At 41.5% G+C, this 19,067-nt stretch overlaps 1 protein-coding gene across 3 annotated transcripts in view; it reads right to left on the bottom strand.

The window, feature by feature from the left end:
- Positions 1 to 14,592: 14,592 nt before the first annotated feature.
- Positions 14,593 to 19,067, bottom strand: part of EHF (ETS homologous factor) — a 41,680-nt gene continuing 37,205 nt past the window's right edge. For all 3 annotated transcript variants that reach the window (XM_059139556.1, XM_059139565.1, XM_059139547.1), the window contains one exon: positions 14,593 to 18,984. In XM_059139556.1, coding sequence (XP_058995539.1) covers positions 18,885 to 18,984 — 100 coding nt within the window. In that variant the 3' untranslated portion in view covers positions 14,593 to 18,884. The remainder of the gene's footprint in view (positions 18,985 to 19,067) is intronic.

Genomic DNA, 19,067 nt, shown 5'->3' with positions numbered 1-19,067 from the left:
GATCAAAACTTCAGTCTAAACACAAGGTGCCTGAGATTTGGGAGAGGAGATTTGGGAAGAGGGGGCTTTCCATCCCAAGAACTAAAACTTTTCCTTTAACAAAAGGCTGTAGAATTAATGGCAGAGTTTCCTGTCTTAAACCTATCACAGAATTCCAGATCTTCCTAAACAGTCATAATATTGAATATTCTATGACTTGTGCTGATCAGGCAATGGGTTGCAACCTCGGTTTTGCCTCTTATTTTTTATCCCTTTCTATATTCCAGGCATCTGGCTCTCAACAGGTTCTAAATCAACTGGTTTTCTGGTGACCAATCTCTCCTAGAAAAAAAAAAAAACAAAAACAAATGGAGACCTCTTTCTTTCCCGGCAAAGCCATGAATTCTTCTTACTTTCAGACTTTGTTCTTTACCTTTTCAGATCTACTCTACCAGGATGGCACAGTGCAGGTGACTGATACATGAACAAGTCCTCCCAGGCATGTCCTAAAAGCCTGTTCCCCAGGAGACAGAACAGGTGGTCAGGGTAATGCCATGCCCAAGCTTTGGAAGTGACTGGTAGATGAGTCATGTGGCTGTGTCACTGTGTTTGTTTACAGGGACCAAAGCTACATTTGTATCTAAGCTTGTGGATTCAGAGAAGAAACAGTCTCATGGGGAAAAAAGGAGGGGGTCATATTATTCGAAATTACCTGCTAGAGATGAGTGTTAGGCTGCCCTAAGGGGAAGTAGGTTAGCCCTTAAAACTCCATTGAAAGGATGAAGGGTCCAGTATAGGGGGTAGTTTATAGGGACAGATGTTTATCTCTGAAGCAAAGAGGAGATTTCGTCCTTCCGTATACCCAGAGTGGGCATGGGAAGCATGGGAAGCATGGGAAGCAGCTCCAGGACAGCCTTTGGAAATGTTGGCTGGTATGGCAGAAAGAACATATGACTTGGTTTTAGAACACCTGCATTCAAGTTCTACTTCTGTCACCTAATGACAGTATGATCTTGGGTGAGTCTTAACAACACTGAGCCTCAGTTTTATCATCTGTAAAAGGGTAACTATAATTATAGACTGTTGATATGAACCATTGAGGTAGCTTATCTGGATCTCCTGGTGTGTAGTCAATGCTCAATGAACATTTCGTTCCTTCTCCAGCTTTGTCAGCTATGGATAGTAGGGCTTGGAGAGATCTTATAATTTGCCAAAGGTCTCCCCCATCAGTGGTGAACAACACATGTTGTTCTCCATGTGGAAAGTGGGAGAGCTGGGACCCAGTTAGTATTCCGGTTTAAGATCTAATTTTCTGAAAATTCTTTGTGCCTTCTTATCTATCAATGCTAGCTGGTGGGGACCTTGTTGGAATTGAGGTTGAGGAGGGGCCAAGAAAGGAGAAACACTATTAAGAAGAGTTCACTGAGAAAAACCCTTTAGCTCTGTGGTTCACTAATGTCACCAGCACTGCTGAGCCAACCATGTCACTGTAAAGCAATAACCACATAATGACAACTCCCACTGACTGGTGGCTTCTTGGGTAGCCAGTCATAGGCCAAGCATTCCCACCTCACAAATTTGTTGAGAAATTGTAATAAGGCAACCTAGCTGAAACTCTCAGCAGAACTCACAGCATACAGTAAGCTCTCAATAAATGGTAGTTGCTGGCACTTTACATACCTGGTCTCATTTTACCTTTCCAACAACTCGATAAAACATTTATTACTACTCCCTCTGTTTTACCAATGAAGACAGATAAAAATAAAGGGACTTGGCCATAGGTAAAAACAATCCATGGAAATCAGGTCTTAAACTAGGTATGTTTGAGTCCAAACCCTACACTTTTAGCCATTAGGATATACTGGGTCTCAGTCTGCTAGGGGAAGTTGTGACCTGCTAACTAGTCTCAGTTTAAAGTTGCCTGGTTTTACCATTTCCCATGGGGCCTGAGTCCTAAAACTGAGCCCAGCAGGAGGGCAGTGATACTGCATCAAGTCAAGGGAGGTCTGGCTCCACACTCACTCATCATGGCCAGGAGCCTCTGAGACTGAAGACTGATGGCTCAGAAGGAAGGAACTGGAATAGGTTTGTGTAGTAGGAACCTTAGAAGTTTTCTAATCATTAAGGTCAGTGGATCTGTTCATTCTACATGGACTTTGCTGGCTTTGGAAAGCTTTGCTCAAATGAAATTTTATAGGAAATCACAAAGTGTAAAAGTCAACAAAAGTAGAATCAGTCTGCTAAAAAATGAGTGGGAGATCCAGAGTCTCAGCATCTCCAAGGAGCCCTGACGTATTCACCTCTTCATTCAAGATGGTGGCCATTCAGCTGGTGGCAAAAGAACTACGTCATCAGCACGTGCATACAGACAGTGTGGGTAGTGGGAAGTGCCTGGGCTTTGAAGTCCCTCGTTCATATCTCAGCTCTTACATTTCTGATGTGCATGGTATGGGCAAAGAAAACAATCTCTCTGAGCATATCTCCTCCCATGTAAAATGGCACTCTAGTCCCAACCCAAGAAAGTTGAGAGGAAAAAAAAGAGGCAGTAATAGATGAGAATGGCCTCAGACAGTAAACAACACAGAGAAGAAGATAAAACAACTGGGGCGCCTGGGTGGCTCAGTCAGTTAAGAGTCTGCCTCTGCTCAGGTCATGGTCCCAGGGTTCTGGGATCAAGTCCCACATCAGGCTCCCTGATTCTCCCCTGCCTGCTGTTCCCTCTGCTTGCACTTGCTCTCTGTCTTGCTTACTCTCTCTGAGTCAAATAAATAAATAAAAATCTTTAAAAAGATAAAAAAAGAGAGAGAAGAGAAAACAATTGTTCACTATTAGCTCACTGAACTGAGTTTTAGTTTTGGTTGGTTTTTGTGGTTTGTTGTCTTTTGTTTTTGTGGAAGGAAGAAGAAATTTGTAAAGGTTAAAATGAATAAAGAAAACATATCTTAAAACAAGCATACATAATCACCAAAGCTGAAAAATGCACATCCTCACCCTCACTCAACATTTACCTTGTGACTAGAACATGGGATAGACAATAGGACTATTACCTGTCCTAGAGGAACTTAGAGCCCACTGTATGCACAATTGTACACACACACACACACAGGAAATTTCCAAACTCCTCTCAGTGTGGCAAAAGATGACAACACTGCAGCCCTGAGTCCTGGACTCTGGGAGTCTCTACCCTGATTCTTAGTGAAGCAGGAAAAACACCAGAGGCTTCTTATATAGGTCTTCTCCACAGGGTATTTTTCCTTGATCATTATCAACATCTGCCTTGATTTTGCCCAGGTCCAGTATAAGGGGATAACCTGAAAACCTTATTTTTTTTTTCCCATATGTGCCTCTTCCACCCCAACCTACTCTCTGGAAAGAAATATGAAGAACAGAATGGAATAATTTTCAAATGTTGCTTCTTTCAGGAGCTCAGACATAAGCTTTCTGTTAATGTATTGAAATTTGAGATGAACACAAACCTGGAGGGAAATAATTCCCATAGTTTCTGGGTGCATAATAAGGTCAAAATTATTCTCTCATAAGGAGAACAGGCCCAGTCATTGCAGTGGAGAAGGACCAAGCCGAGTCAAGGGACCCACAATCTAACCATCTCGCCCCATCTGGTTGCAGGCAGGATGTGAGCAGGAAAAAGATCTCGGGAAATGCCATGATCAAGAAACAAGAAGATGACTCATGGGTATGGAAGAGGCAAGTGTGGGATCTTGGGAAAGTTACTGAATATGTTGAACTTAGGATGAGAAACCAAATATAGGTGCATTAAATTATTCCACAAATATTTATTAAGCATGTATAAGGGGTGTTAGTATCTCTAATTATAGTTACTCTATAATTTAGCATCTTAAAATAAGAAACATTTATATTCTCACGCAGTTTCTGAGGATCGGGGGTCTAGGAGCTGCTTAGTTGAGTAGGTCTGGCTCACAATCTCTCATGACATTGTAGTCAAGTTGTCAGCCAGGGCTTTAATCATCTGAAATCTATGTTGGGGCCAAAGGATTCATTTCCAAGCTCACTGATGTGGCCATTGTCTGGAGACCTCAGTTCCTCATTACACAGGCCTCTCTGTGCTGACTTCTTTTGGAGGAATTAGTCCGAACAAGAAAGAAAGAGAAGGGAAGGCTGGATCTCTTCTGTAGTCTGTTAGAAGTGACACACCATTACTCTGCCATCGTCTATTGCTCCCACAGACCAAACATGGTACATGGATGGAGCAGATTATACAAAGATATGAATACCAGGGAATGGGGAATCACTGGGAGGCCACCTTAGAGGCTGGCTACCACAAGTTTTTTTATAATCCTCAATGCCTTTGCCCCAAGGCAGTGAACCTGACTATTACTGTCCCAATTTAGACAACTGTAGAATTCTAAGACTTTGTCTGAACAAAGGAATTTTTTTGTTGTCCTTCATCAAACAAGATTTTAGATGAAATCTAGTCATAGTGCAAGTATCCCTTGCATTTATTGAGTGGATGCCCTATGTCAGGCAATGTGCAAACTTTATATAGATTACCACTGGGCTCTAAGCATCTTCAAGAGTAGGGAGTCCTGTGCTCCCAGAGACAGAGGAAAGGACCAGATGCTCTTTTGAGGCCCTTTCTAAACTGGGATAGTTTTTCCTTCTTCCCAGAGAACGTTTTTTAGTATTAATTTTATAGTAGGTATGTTAGTAGCTCATTCCAGTAATTTTTTTCTGTCTGGAAAGTCATTATTTGGTTTTAACATTTGAAGGATATTTTTGATGGGTACAGAATTTTAATTTGGAAAACTTTTTCAGAACTTTATAGAAGCTACTCCGTTCCAAAGTCTTCTGGCTTCCATTATTTCTGAAGAGAAGTCATGGAACGAATTTTTTTCGCTGTTTAAAGAATTTCTCCTTGTCTCTTGCCTTTGTTTTTTGTTTTTCAGAGTGTAAAAGTGAAGCCTAGGTGTGATTTTCTTTTGCTTCTTTCGTCTCAGAGTTTGCAGAAATCACTGACCTTGTGGGTTTCATCTATTTTGGAAAATTCTTGCCCATTACCTCTTCAATGTTGCTTTGGTTCATTCTCTCTTCTCTCATTCTGGCACTCCAATTATATAATTTTTAGACCTATTTACTGCATCCATACATATTTTCTATTACTTAGTTTTTTTTTCTAGGTTTTTGTCTTTTGGTCCTAGTAATGTTTTATTGAAGTATGTATGAAAAACCATCAAGACATTGAATAATGTTATCTTCCTCTTTTTTTTTTAAGATTTTATTTATTTATTTGACAGAGAGAGAGAAAGAGCACAAGCAGGGGGAGCAATAGGCAGAGGGAGAGGGAGAAGCAGGACCCCCGCCAAGCAGAGAACCTGACTTGGGGTTCCATCTTAACACCCTGGGACCATGACCCAGGCCAAAGGGAGATGCCCAACCAACTGAGCCACCCAGGTATCTCTCTTACCCTCCTCTTGAAAAACTTCACTCCTTTTTTTTTTTTTTTTTTTTTTTTTTGGTGAGCCAGACAGATGAGGGGCTATCAACTTCCACCAATCAAGTAATTAGCTGATGTGAAGTAGATTTACAATTATGGCAAGGATTCACCACTTGGGTTAACTCCACCTTCCGGAATTCCCAATAAAAGCCTCAGATGTTTATTGAATATTTTCTGCCTGCTTGGTCCTGAATCCTAATCCTCAGCCCTTTAGCTTTATGACACTAACAACATTCCATTCTGCTTTTCAGAGCCCAGGTTTATTCATCTCTTACCATAAGCAGTTTCAGAATTTGGCAAATTGTGAGGGGAGGGGAATCTGATGGAGTGTTGGGATTAGTTCTTCAGTCCTCTCTTCTCATGGTTATTCTAATTGCTTAAGCGTCCACTTTTTTTCTCACCAGCCCCACAAGACTATCAAAACTTCTCTGGTTTCTCTGTCTCTTGGTAGTTGCCTCCTACCTGAACTTTTTGTCTCAAATCCAAAATTGAAAATGACCTGAGATTAGAAAGTCACTCAAAATGTCAATTCACCTGGCATGATTCCATCTTCCTTGGGACTTTGTCCCCTCAACTCCTGGTTGCCTTAGGAGCTCTCAGTGCCTTTGAACCTTTCTAGTCCTCCTGCTATGAGCTACTGTGTTCTGGTTGAAAGTAGAAGTCTATAGTATTATTTAAAATTTGAAAAAAAATAAAAAATAAATAAAATAAAATTTGGAGAGTTGGACCATAATTTTCATCTATTTTTATGAAAGGTAAGAATGGAAATATGCAGCTAGAGTTTGATTTGTAGATAATAGGAAGACTTTTTAAAAGATTTTATTTATTTATTTATTTAAGAGAGAGAGAGCTCAAGCTGGCAAGGTTAAAGAGGGGCAAAGGGAGAGAGAGAAGCAGAAGCAGACTACCCACTGAATATGGAGCTTCCATGCAGAGCTCGATCTTAGGACTCCAGGATCATGACCTGAGCTAAAGGCAGGTACCTAACCAACTGAGCCACCCATGTGCCCCCATAATGGAAAGATCTTGAAGGTGTTAATACCCAGTGATTGCATGACTGGAGCTGTGTATTACATAGTTTCCTGGCAAGAGTGTATGAAATAGAATAGAGGTGAAAGAAGCAGAAAATGGAGAAACTGGCCATTGTTTCCCCAGCTCTTATCTGCTTGAGAAATGACCCAATCTTGTAGGCTCCCATTACTTGCTCTAGAAAAATCAGAAAAAGGTGTTTTTCTTGCAATAGTGAGCTTATGGGTGACTTCTAAGAGAAGCGATAAAAAAGTAAATGGGGGGTAGAAATAAGGACTTTGGAGCCTGATTGACCCTGGTTTAAATCCTATCTGCCACTAACTAATTGTATGAGTCTCATAGCATCAGAAGATTTCGGAAACTCTTTTGCAACCTGTACAATGGGGGTACTAATATCACATAGAGTTATTTTACAGGTTAAATGGGATTTTAGGACCATGCTTGAGCCAGGATTCAAACTCAAGCAATCTGGCCTTGGAGCCTAGTGTTTAAGTACTACAATATTCTGCCTCTCTAAGAATCAGAGATTGTTGAAATTCCCCAAGTCAAATATTACAAAGGCAATCTTCTCCATCATGCAGGTCAGTTTAGGGACAATAGAGATCTTGCACAGTCACTCAAGTCCTACTATTGTCCTGGCTCATAGTTCCAACCAGATTAGAGATCTGTGGCTCAAAAGCTGGACTCTTTCAGGAGGTTACAAAACAGGACTTTGTCCTGTAGATAGACAAACTGCAATCAGAATTTCTGATAAGAAGTTGTCAGCTTCATTAATATGAGGGAAGGTTGCTCTTACTCAGGATTTTGTCTCTACTTGTCCCAGGACTGAACTGTAACGAATGCCTTATAACATTCCATAAGAGAATGAAATGAGTTTCATCCATTTGGCAGGACAATTCCTTCCCCTGTTTCCCCACCTCCCCACCAGGTTCTTGGCTCTTTTACATTTTCCCAGCACCAGGTAAGATCTTCCCATAAGGAGGGAAGCCTGGGTGGCTCAGTCAGTTAAGGGTCTGACTCTTGATTTCAGCTCAGGTCATGACCTCAGGGTCATGGGCCTCCATGCTAAGTGGGGAGTCTGCTTAAGGTTTCTCTCTCTCCCTCTCCTTTTGCCCCTCCTCCCACTTGGGCTCACAGGCGAGATCTCTCTCTCTCTCTCCCTAAAATCAATCAATCTTTTTTTTTTTTAAAGACCTTCTTAAAAGGAAATATTTGCTGTAATAGTCAAGTCTTCAGTCCAAGGTTCTACTCCTCTTTAACAAGAATAAGGCCCCCTGTAACTTGAGAAAAAACTAAGCTCGCAAAGACCAAGCCACATGTTAATAGTTCTCTGGCCTCTAAAGCTTTGTTCATGCCCTTGCCTTTAAAGGAATGCTCTTTCCATCAATTCCTGTCACTAGCTATCTTCATTATTTCATTCACTAGTACTCTTCACTTTGCAATCAACAGAAAAGTCAGAAATCTAAAAGAAGAACTTATGTTCCTGTAACTGAAGTCCAGGTGCAGCCTGATCTAGGATTCAGGATATCATCAGGGATCCAGTATCAGTTCTCTGAAATTTGATTTGTTCTACCCCTCCCCACTACAGTAACTTTATCCTCAGGCTAACTTCCATTATGGAAAGAAAAAAATAGTTGCAGTAGTTCTATGATTCATATCCTCACATCATACAATCCTGAGAAAGAGAGTTCTAATCCCCACCTTCCCAGAAAAATCTACTGAGAGTCACAGAGCGCATGAGCTTAGATCATAAAGATATAGAATACTCTGATTTGCTCAGCCTGGGTCATGGGCTCCATTCTTGGAGCTCAAGGAAGAGCTAGCTTCCTCAAAATGACGTGGGTCCCCGGTGGAGACCAAGAACTACTGGAAAGAGAGAATAGATATACAAGAGCGATTCAAAAGAATTCACCACATTATGAAACCCAGACATCTGAGAGGTGAATCCAAATAAAGAAATATGTAAAAAAATGGATAACCAATGTAAAAGGACTGGTGACAAACATTTAACACACTTAAATTTAGATCTAAGACTAGACAACTTTGGGAATCAGGGTTTTGATTTTATCAAAAAGAATGGAAGTATTTAATCCTCAGCAATAGCAAAATGAAAAAAAAAAAAAAACCCCACTAACTTGAATCAGTAAATGGGGGAAGGGAAATATGAGGGACAACACAGGTTAATTTTATCACCTTTCAGAGTAAGGATTCAACCAATCCCATCTAAAATGGCCACATGTACCTTTAGAAAGCATAATCCCTCCAAGGTCAATATTCTTACTTTATTGTCTTGAACATAGAAGTATCTTTTTGAACTAAATGTATTTTATATTAAAGAAATATTTATTTGAATTCAGAGATCCTTTCTATTTCTTTTTCTGTTTCTTTTTCTTCAAACTGAGTTCAAGTCAAATTGAATGATTTTTTTGTTAAATAATGTTTAAGGTCATATTTTATAAAATTCTTTCCATCTACATACCTATTTTTTATTGAGTAATTAATTCATTAATATGGTCCAGATATAAAGTTTCACAGGGAAAAGTCATGCTTTCCCCCATATCCTCTACCCTCCTAGTTCCCAGCTCTCAATTCATCTATCTTTTTATTATTCTAGAGACCCAGAATGGATGTCTACCAAATGTGTACACTGGTTATTTTGAGTGTGGGAATTTGATGTTTTTTTAACTTTCCTCTATATTATATAACATATACGTAGGTGTGTATATGTATATATATATTTGGATATGTATGTATTATATATATGCATATATATATTAGACATCATTTTTTAAAATGATATTAAAAATGAAAATCCTGGGGTGCCTGGGTGGCTCAGTGGGTTAAAGGGTCTGCCTTCAGCTCAGGTCATGATCTCAGGGTCCTGCAATAGAGCCCCACATCAGGTTCTCTGCTCAGCGGGGAGCCTGCTTCCCTTCCTCTCTCTGCCTGCCTCTCTGCATACTTGTGACTCGTGATCTCTGTCTGTCAAATAAATAAATAAAATCTTTTTAAAAAATGAAAATACTTTCTTTCCTGCAATGGCCAATTAAATCCCACTCTTGTGAAGGCTTTGAAGGTGGTCAGGACCAGAAATTACCTCTTATCTCCATAGTCTGCATCCCTTCCTCAGCACCACTCACGCAGCACACACATATTCCCTGAGACTAACGTTGTTTGTGGACATAGAATGCATGCCTCCTGCAGGAGCTCCCTGGGCATCCAATCTGTGGTTCCACCACTAGCATTACTGGGATCAATCAGACTCAAGAAAAGGTGGTATCTTTCATGAGTTTTGTATTTCAAATTTACTCAATACCTCAGGGACCTGCTTATTTTTTGCACTTTTGGAAAATTCTACTTTCTAATTCTAAGAAAGCCTACTCAAAAAAGGGACTTCACCCAGCAGTTGAAACCTCAGGTGGTTCTTTCCTGAGTAGTTTAGGAATTCATGCAGTAGAAACATTGTTGCAAGGGAGCTAGGTGTAAGTCCTAATTCTGCCACTTGTCAAACGCTCTAATCCTTCTGGTCCTCAGTATCTTCATCCGAAGGGGAAGATGGTCATAATGATATTACCTGCCTCATAGGATTAAATGAGATCCTACAGCAAAGTGTATGGTACTTTTCCTGATACAGTCAGCACTAAATAAACATCAGCCATCACTGTCACTGATGAGCCTTTTCCCCAGGGAGCAAACTCACCAGGTGGACACGGTTCTTAGATCTGGAAGAATGGCTTCTGCTGAAACTGGCTATATACATCCAGGGGTCCAGACTCTGCTGCTTTGTCTCCACTCCTCTCCCACTGCTACGGTCCTATAAAACCACCAGAGATGCCTCCGTGTTCACTTTAGCAACCCAACCCACCCCAGGGCAGAATCATAAACATTTACATGATATTTGGACTAGACTCAAACTTATTTTCATAAATTCCTGGATCTTTCTATTTGCAATGACTCTGGAGATGATATAGTCCAAACTGCCAATTTACAAATGAAGAAACCAAAGCAAGAGGGTCGAAGAAACTTCCTGAAGGACCATGGCTAGTTGGTGATGGAGCCATGACCAGCTCCCAGAATTTACCTTCCTGCATTCTCCTATTATTGAGCATACTGCAATGTCATACCCAATTATTTGTCTTCCCCAGAAAGCATAAGCTCCAGCTTAGGAACTCCTGCTTGTTTATGAGGAACTCGAGTTTTAAAGAGAGAGGTTAAGTCAATTGGCCAAAGTGACCCAACTTATAGTAGAAGGAATGAGATTCGGAGCTGGAGTTGTTGCAACTCAAAAGCCTATGCTTTGTACTCTGTTGGCCTCTTTTTCAGTTCCAGTGACATAAGGGTATCTCCTTCCTAGAGAAAACATGGACATTGATGGACACAGCACAGTGGAGTAGAACCAGAAGTGACATGGGCTTCCACACTAATCTGCCTTGTAAGCCAGGACCAGTCACTTGATCTTGACTTGAGTCCATCGTGTGCTCTGAGGCAGCGCCTGGTACAGTGCCTGGCACCGTGGCTGTAATCATTATGTACTTGGAAACAGTGAAGTACTTTGTCCTCTGTGCCATGCTGCCACATCCTTTACTTCTTGCCTTCCATCTCACCAGGAACTCAGTGGAAAATCCAACATGGCCCCAGAATCCTATGTATCCCCATTCAGGTGAGTCATGTCCTCAGGTCAAACTTAAGAGATCACTTCTGTTTTCACAGCTTTGGCAGGGATCACTGACTCTATCAAGTGTGAATACACTGTTTGTTTTCCTTCTTCTCTTTCTGTTTGCCATTGGAAAAGTCCATTAATGCTGAATGACATGACTAAACAGTCAAAGAGAGAACAGTTGATGTGTTAATAACTCTTAGGTAAATACCATTTGTTATTGTCACCACTGAGGCTTTCAGAGAGGTGGCACCAATCCTGGTCCAGGACTGTCCTCTTGTCAGCCCTCCATCTTTCAGCAACCTGGAAAGACGGGTTTGAGGCGGGAAGGAATCTGAAAGGGACGGGTGAGCAAGAGGAAGGAAAGGCATGGGAAAGAAGTGAGAACTCTGAAAGAGACATAGGGTAAGAGCAAAGAAGGTGTGCGCACGCGCACATATACACACACACACACTCACACACACACACACACTGACGCTGAGCAGAGAAGTCGGAAAGCTGATGATTCATCACATCTTTTACTTGATTCTGTATTCTCCATGCTCCCTCCTCAGCAGTGCCAAGGACCCTTGCATTTATGGTTTCTGAGCAGCTCTAACTTGGTCTCATCTGCTCTTCCACTGACATCGAAGAAGTGTGGGTTTTCCTCCCAGACCAGGCTAGGCTCCAGAGGGAAGATGATGTTGACTGGATTCAAAGAATCAGCATAAGAAATTTGCATGGCATCGCCCTGGAGACAGAGGAAAGGGAGGTTCTTGAGGATGTCCCCATGTTGGGGACGGAAGACCCCTGTGATTATGAGAACCTGTAACGTGTACTTGTAAGGATTCATGAATGGGAAAACAAGGGAACTGGCTTCCCCTCCTAGCTAAAAGCCTGTGTGACCTTGGATCTATGCATTAAGCTCTCTGTGCTCTTAAGACAGGGTTTTGCACCAAATGATCTTCCAGCTCTAACTGATTAGGAAAGGAGGCTTTTTGAACTGAAACCCACATGACTGGAGGTAGGCAGCCACATGACACAGGGAAGAGGGAAGAGCTAAAGCAAAGCCCCTGAGGCAGCAGTGAGTTTGGCTGTGACCTTCAACAGAGCATTTTCAGTGACTTGATGTGCACAGAGACCGGATCACGCTAGTTAATGGAAAAGCATTGACTTACAAGGCAATAGCCAATAATGGGTAAACGATGATTCAAAAAGTGAGTCTTGAAAAAGAGGAAGAAAATGGAATTAGTATCATTTGTGGCAGACAGTGGGAGTTCCCAGGCATTCCCGCTTACGGACCTTTCATTTCCCTGCCCATTTTGGTGATCTTCCCTCAATGCCAATATTCCCAACCAGAAAGCCGCATCCTTAGAACACTCGTATTAATGACTGTAGGGTATGTGTGGGGTTTGGAGATAAGAATAATAAAATCCTCCCACTCCAAGTCTCCACTGACAGCATCAAACTTGTTTGCACTGGTAGCTACTGTCACCATTCCAGCAAACACAGAGAGATTTGCTCTGGATCTTTATTTTGATTGTTCTCTACAATTCAGGGTCACCTTTAGTTTCCAAGGCTCCCTGGATCTTATTTCAGCCTGGGTTAGTTTTGTTCACTACCTCCTCCTCCCAGTCAGATTCTCGATCCCGGCTGTCCCTTCGATCTTTCTCTGGTTATGGAAATGTTCTACGGCGACACCATCCAACACAGGAACCAGTGGCCATATGTGGCTGGGCAGCGCTTGGAATGCAGATGGTGTGACTAATTTCTGTAATTTTAACTCATTGATGCTTCAACAGCCACATGCGACTAGTGCCTATAGTTTGGGACAGATAGTCCTAAAGATTTAAAAATTCAGGGGGGTTCACAGTTCCCCAAAAGGAGTCAGTTGGCAAGTCCACTGTGATTGCTGGCCAATGCATCAACGCAAATAAATAGCACCCAGGGCAGAGAGGGAGTTTCTTCCTAATGAGAAAGAAATAGAATATATTCGAAGTTGGCCAAGTGTGATATGCATGAATATTACCAGCATACTAATTTGGCCCAAACAGGAAAATACTGCTTCTCCAAAGTCAGCGAAGTCATCTCTACATATCATCCTTTCCCTGGGTGTCCCTTGATGAAAAAGGTCCATTTTGCGTATATTTGGGAAGTTGGGAATGCTTTCCCTCTCTTACGGGTTCACAGTGCTTACGATTATCATAAAGGCTCTAAGAATTCTTAAAGAATAACTTCATAAGATTTTGTGTGACTCAGTCTTCCTCCAATATATTGAACCATGAAGCCGTGTGTGTGCATGTGGTATAAATTAGCATCCCAATGAACTAGAGAACATCAGAATTAGGAAGATGGGTTTTGGGGAACTGAGGTCTGGGTGCACAAGGATAGCTTTACTGCTAATTTCTAGCTGTGTGACCTTAAGAAAGTCATTTAACCTTTCTGATCACTGTTTCCTTCATGTGAAAATTGGAGCTCATATCTATATATCTGAGACTTGTGGGAGGATTTAATATAATTATGTATGTAAAGCACATCTCATGGTTCCGGCAACAAGAGGATCTTCCCCAAATGCTCACCTATTATTATTTTCATCTTATAGGCTATGAAGTTAAGAACTGAATGAGACTTTCTGGGCCCCAGGAGACAACATAGCTCTACCTTTGTTAGGAACAGATAGAACTCACTGACTACCTTGAAATTTTTGTTAAGCATTGTATGGGAAGCCTGGGTATGAGTGGGAGCTTTTCTACCTCCTTCTGTTCATCCTTCCATAAGAACTATGCTTGGCATTGAATGACTCCCTGCAATTCATTTGCAACACAACAGCCAGAGGGGTTCTTTTAAACCAGAGATGAGAGCATGTCACTTCTCTGTGGCTCCCCACCTCACTCAAAAGAAAACCTGGAGGCTTCATAAAGTTCTCTGTGTTCTATGTCATCTAGGCTGCCAGTGACTAGTTTACATCATTTCCTACTATTGCTTATTCTGCTCTGGCAAATAGACTTTCTCGCTGCTCTTTGGACAGGTCAAGAACACCTGAAGGAAACTCAGGACCTTTGCACTTGCTGGTCCCTTCAGTATGTGACCATTCCCCCTTATCTGGAAGGTTCCTTTCCTTTCATCTTTCAGGTCTTCACTGAAATCCTTCCTCCGTACCCCTGGTGAAACTTGCATATATCCCTATATATCCACAGTCCTCTTGGTTCCGCATTTCTTTATGACACCTCTGATATTTGCTTGTTAGTGCTTGGTTTCTTGTCTGTTTCTATCCAAGAGACATGAACTTCATGAAAGTCAAGATTTTTATCACTTTTATTTTCTACCATAGCTTAGAGTTTAGGATAGTGCCTGGCACATAGAAGATGTTCAATAAATGCTTACGGAATAAATATGTGCAGGAATTGCATGTGTTTTGTTGCTGTAGACCAACTGCATTTCCTCTGGGCGATTTGCTGAAGCATGAAACGCACAATTACAGGCTGATCTCTGTGTTTTTTATTCATGTTTTCTAGGACCCATCGAACAAAAAAAAAAAACCATACTTCCAAAAATAAAATTCTTTCATACAATAAAAATACTCAGTTTGAATTTCACATAGTTTAAAGAATAAGATTTCTGATTTTTTTTTTTAATAGTGGCAGTAGGATTGTTTCCCAGAAATTGTTGACCCAGAAGCCAAATGGAAGAAAAGCAAGAATTGTGCAGATAGCTACAGAAAGATTAATCCCAATTAAGCTAAACTTGTGAGGGCTTATACGTTTCAATGGTTCATAAGGCACAGTCCCAATGGGTTTTTATTAAATGCTCTATCTCCTATTCCAGAAAAGGCATCCTGAGAACCAGTGCTGAAGCTAATCCAGTTCTGGTATTGTGACTACTACGCTGTTCCTTCTTTCACACTGCATGTATCCATGCAACAGCGTCCTGTGGAACATCTCTTACATTCTGTAGAATTAGACACTCCTCACATAGATGGCTCCATTCTGTGCCCACAGTAGGCACTCAACAAATGATTTTTTTAACTATAAAATAATAAGATAATTGCCTCTCCCTCTTACTATTTTACCTTTTCCTCTATTGTATAGATTTGAAAAGCAACACACTTGCAAAATTAAAATCTAACATGCACGACTAACCTTATCAAAAGATCCCTTTTTTCAAAAAGACAAATATATATATATAAACCAACCCCTAAACACTAGAACTGCTTTACACTTAAATAGCAATATACATCATATAAACACATTCATAACCTTCATTGGTTAAAACAGGTCAAATGTCCATTACTGGCTTCTCGTACCAGATAAGTCTCACAGCTCCTAACAAGGGAACAGAATTCTCATTCAACATATGTTGACTGGTGGAACCAAACAACCTGACTGTTTGGTTTCATTTCAGGACAAGTAGGAAGGCAAAGTAAAAAGTCTCACAGTAGAATGCTCATCTAATACATAATATGTTCTCGAAGTTTTGGCCATTGTGCTCTTATTCCAGTAAAGAAATGATTCACATCCCGATTGTGGATATGGACAAGTCTTCCAGAAGACGTTCATTTATTAAGTCAACACATACTTACCAAGGACCGAGCCCATGCAAGGTGCTGGGAAACAATATGGATAAGATCTAGTTCCTGTCCTCTAAGAGCTTACAGTCTAGAAAGGCATGAACTTTGAGGAAGAACCAGCATGTTCAAAGGAAAACTCATCACCCGTATCTGCCCTGTTCCGAAGGTACGTTCAAGAATCTGTGGGTGTATGTCTCTGGGATCCAGGATCTTGCTCAAATTTCAAGAAAAATATCCAGGAGACTCAGATTATGTGAGTCTGGTAAAATCTTAGCAACACCTTTCTTGCCTCAGAGTCCCATGAAAATGGCAAAAAGGCTTAAAGCCTAAGCTTTGGAGCTCAAGGAGACCAGGTGTAGGGATGTTGCGAACATCCAGCAGAGCTAAGCTTCTTGAGCGAGAAGCTGTGAGTCCCCAAGAGACTGGGGTTTGGGGGGAGGCTTCATTTGATGCTGGCTTATCTTTGGGATTTTGCTCTCCCTTGCAACACTGTGGTGGGAAGTACTCTGTTCACACCCCAAGCTGGCATGGCTCAATTCCCTTGAGTTCTCCAAGTCACGAACAGTACATAGAAAATGCATCAACTCAAGCCAAGACAATAGAGAGATATGCTGAGAACTTAATACTCCAGCCTATTTAAGCAGGAACTGGGTGCCAAGAAACCGTCACTTTCAACAAATAGCACAATCTGTTAATTATCTGCAGAACTGTTCCAATCAGTACTCCCCAGATTTTCTTACTGCCGAGCAGAAATTGCTCTTCAGGGGGAGGGTGCAGAAAGAGCCAAGGCCAATTTGGAGGAATGTGAGAAACTTGCAGGTTTGGGGAAGCTCAGGGAAGTATCTAGCGCCTCCCCTGCCCCCCATGATGAATAGGCAAAGCCAGGGAAGAAAGAACAGAGAACGAAATAGCAGATGTCCCTAATAGCTCCACACAATTCAGATGTACACAGACATGCAAACATTTATGCATTTATACCAGTTCAGATGTTTGGATGTTTAATTTGTTCCAGGTGAAACATAGTAAAATGCTGGAAAAGCCTCAGAGTCCTTCAGCTTCGCTGGGAAAGCAAGGTGTGTCTTTTAGGCAGTGTGCTTCGGGTCTGTGTGGCTCATTGTTTTTTCTCTCAGGTCCCTCGGTAACTGTTACTTGACAACACCCAGTAACACCTCTGTGGAAGTGACCAAGCCAGGCAGAAGCAAAAACGGACTTGGTTGTACCTTCAGAAGATCATCTCGCTAAGCTGCCGCTCCAAGGTCACCGTCCGTAATGGTTCTCCTTATGATCAGGACAAATTCTGAATTCTTACTTCCAACCTTCTGAATACATTACAAACACTCCACAACCTTCGACTATGACTCGTTCACCTTCGTTGGGTGAGACACCGTGGTAGGTGTTCTCTTCGTGGATGACATTAGCTGTCTCCATCCCCATATTATTGCTCAAAATAGAGAGGCAAAAGGGGGGAGAAAGTGAAGGATGTGGGGAGCCAAAAAGAAAAGGTGCAAAAGGGATCTCAGGATTCAAACCCATTTTCAAAATGTCTACAGGCTCATGTTCCTCCCAGGCTGCAAGGCCCAGGATTAAGTCTCCAGGCAGCCCAGAGCAATGCCACTGGAGAAATCCCCAACTCCTTACTGACCATAGCCCCTGAACTGAGCATTCTGTTTCTCTTCCATCTACCTTTCTTTTTTCTGTCTTTTTAAAAAAAAAAAAAAATCCTCTGGACACAAATCTAGGCAACACACCATTCACTTTGGGATGAGTCCAGATAAGACAGGAAAGAAATTATCCAAAAGAACAATGATTTTCCCTGGACCGATCTCTCTCTCTCTCTCTCTCTCTCTCCCCCTCTCATTCTTCTCTCAGCATTTCCTTTTGCAATGTAATTTTTACTCTGCTTTGTCATTCTAGTGAAATGTCTTCTAATATAATTCTTGGTACATAATTCTGTTTAACTTCTCTGACTTTGGTTCTCATCTGGGATTCTGAAAATCCCCTCTAGATTCCCCATTTCTACCATTCCCATTGTCCCTAATATTTTAAAACGTAAAAATTGATTGACTTTGATGTCTTACTTTTACTTCACTCTGGGAGCTGAAAGATCTACACATATGTTTGTTCTGAGAGTAAATCGCCATCTTTGTCTCGGCGGGCTGCCTCAGTGGTTCTCAATCAGGGACAATTTTGCCCTTTTTCAAGGGAAATGTGGCAACGTCTGAAGATGTCACAACTTTGGGGAAGGGAGGATAACTGGCATCCAGTGGGTAAAGATCACGGATCCCGCTAAACAACCTACAAGCACAAGACAGCCAAATAATGCACAAAAAAGAATCACTCAGCCAAAAACATCCACATTTTGTTCATCGAGAATCGATGGGCTGTGAATACAAGAGCAAACTCATCACCACTTCCTTTTTCCCATTTATTTTCAAACAATTGGGATTGAAAACAACCAAGGCTAAACTCTCTCTTAAATACCTAGAAATGAGCAGAGACAGCATTTGAAGTTTTTTTCCCCCAGTCATCGATGAGAGAGGGAGAGAGACAGCCTTGGCATCAGGTAAATCATTCTTGAATGAGTAGAAAGCCTTCACCATTATTCTGCTGATTTAAGCACAGCAAGTCATGTGATTATGAAGTGATTATAGTCCACTTGGATTTCGGAAGTCTTCATGCTCCCCTCACTGGCTCCAAAAGGTCAGGTTAAACTTCCCAGCATCCTTGGGTTCATCCTGTCAATCTGAGACCTTGGAGTTCACCTTAGTGACCTCTCCCGCCTCTCCCGATGAGGCCACGTGGATGCTTACACGCAGAGGACATGTCACCTTTTCCTAATATAAAAACATTTAATGCCCTCTAATTTTTTTCTCTTTCTTTTAGCAAGAAGCACAAGGCTACAAATCCTGCCCTTCTTGCCGTGGAAAGGAACTTCACAATAGAGGCAAAAACAAATCACGACCACATACAGCATCATATTTCACAGAAAACTGTGTACGTTTGTCCCCCATATAGGACATACTTCAAAGTAACAATTTTATCAACTGTAGTGTTCCTTCTTCCCATTAGAAGTAGATGGTTTTCCCCCTCAAGGTACATAAATATCAGAGAAAAGTAGTCTTTGAAATACTTATGTCCAGGAGCTCTTTGCTGGCTATCATTTGGGGGAATGTTTGGGTTCGTGCTCAGTGTTGGCAGGTTCAGTTTTCATTTTCTCGCCATCCACGTGCATTCTTCCCAAATTTGTATACGAGTCTTCTTCCATCTACACGTTCCAGAATTTCTCTTTTGTAGTAATATCTGTAACAAAGGACATCACATAAGGTGGCCATCAACAAAGACCACCAGGGGAAACAAGCGGTGATGGTCAGGGCTGGAAACAC

Source organism: Mustela lutreola, chromosome 1 (genome assembly GCF_030435805.1).
Source record: "Mustela lutreola isolate mMusLut2 chromosome 1, mMusLut2.pri, whole genome shotgun sequence".
NCBI classification, from domain to species: Eukaryota; Metazoa; Chordata; class Mammalia; order Carnivora; family Mustelidae; genus Mustela; species Mustela lutreola.
The sequence above is the reverse complement of the archived record's forward strand: the minus strand, read 5'-3'. Positions and strand labels throughout refer to the sequence as shown.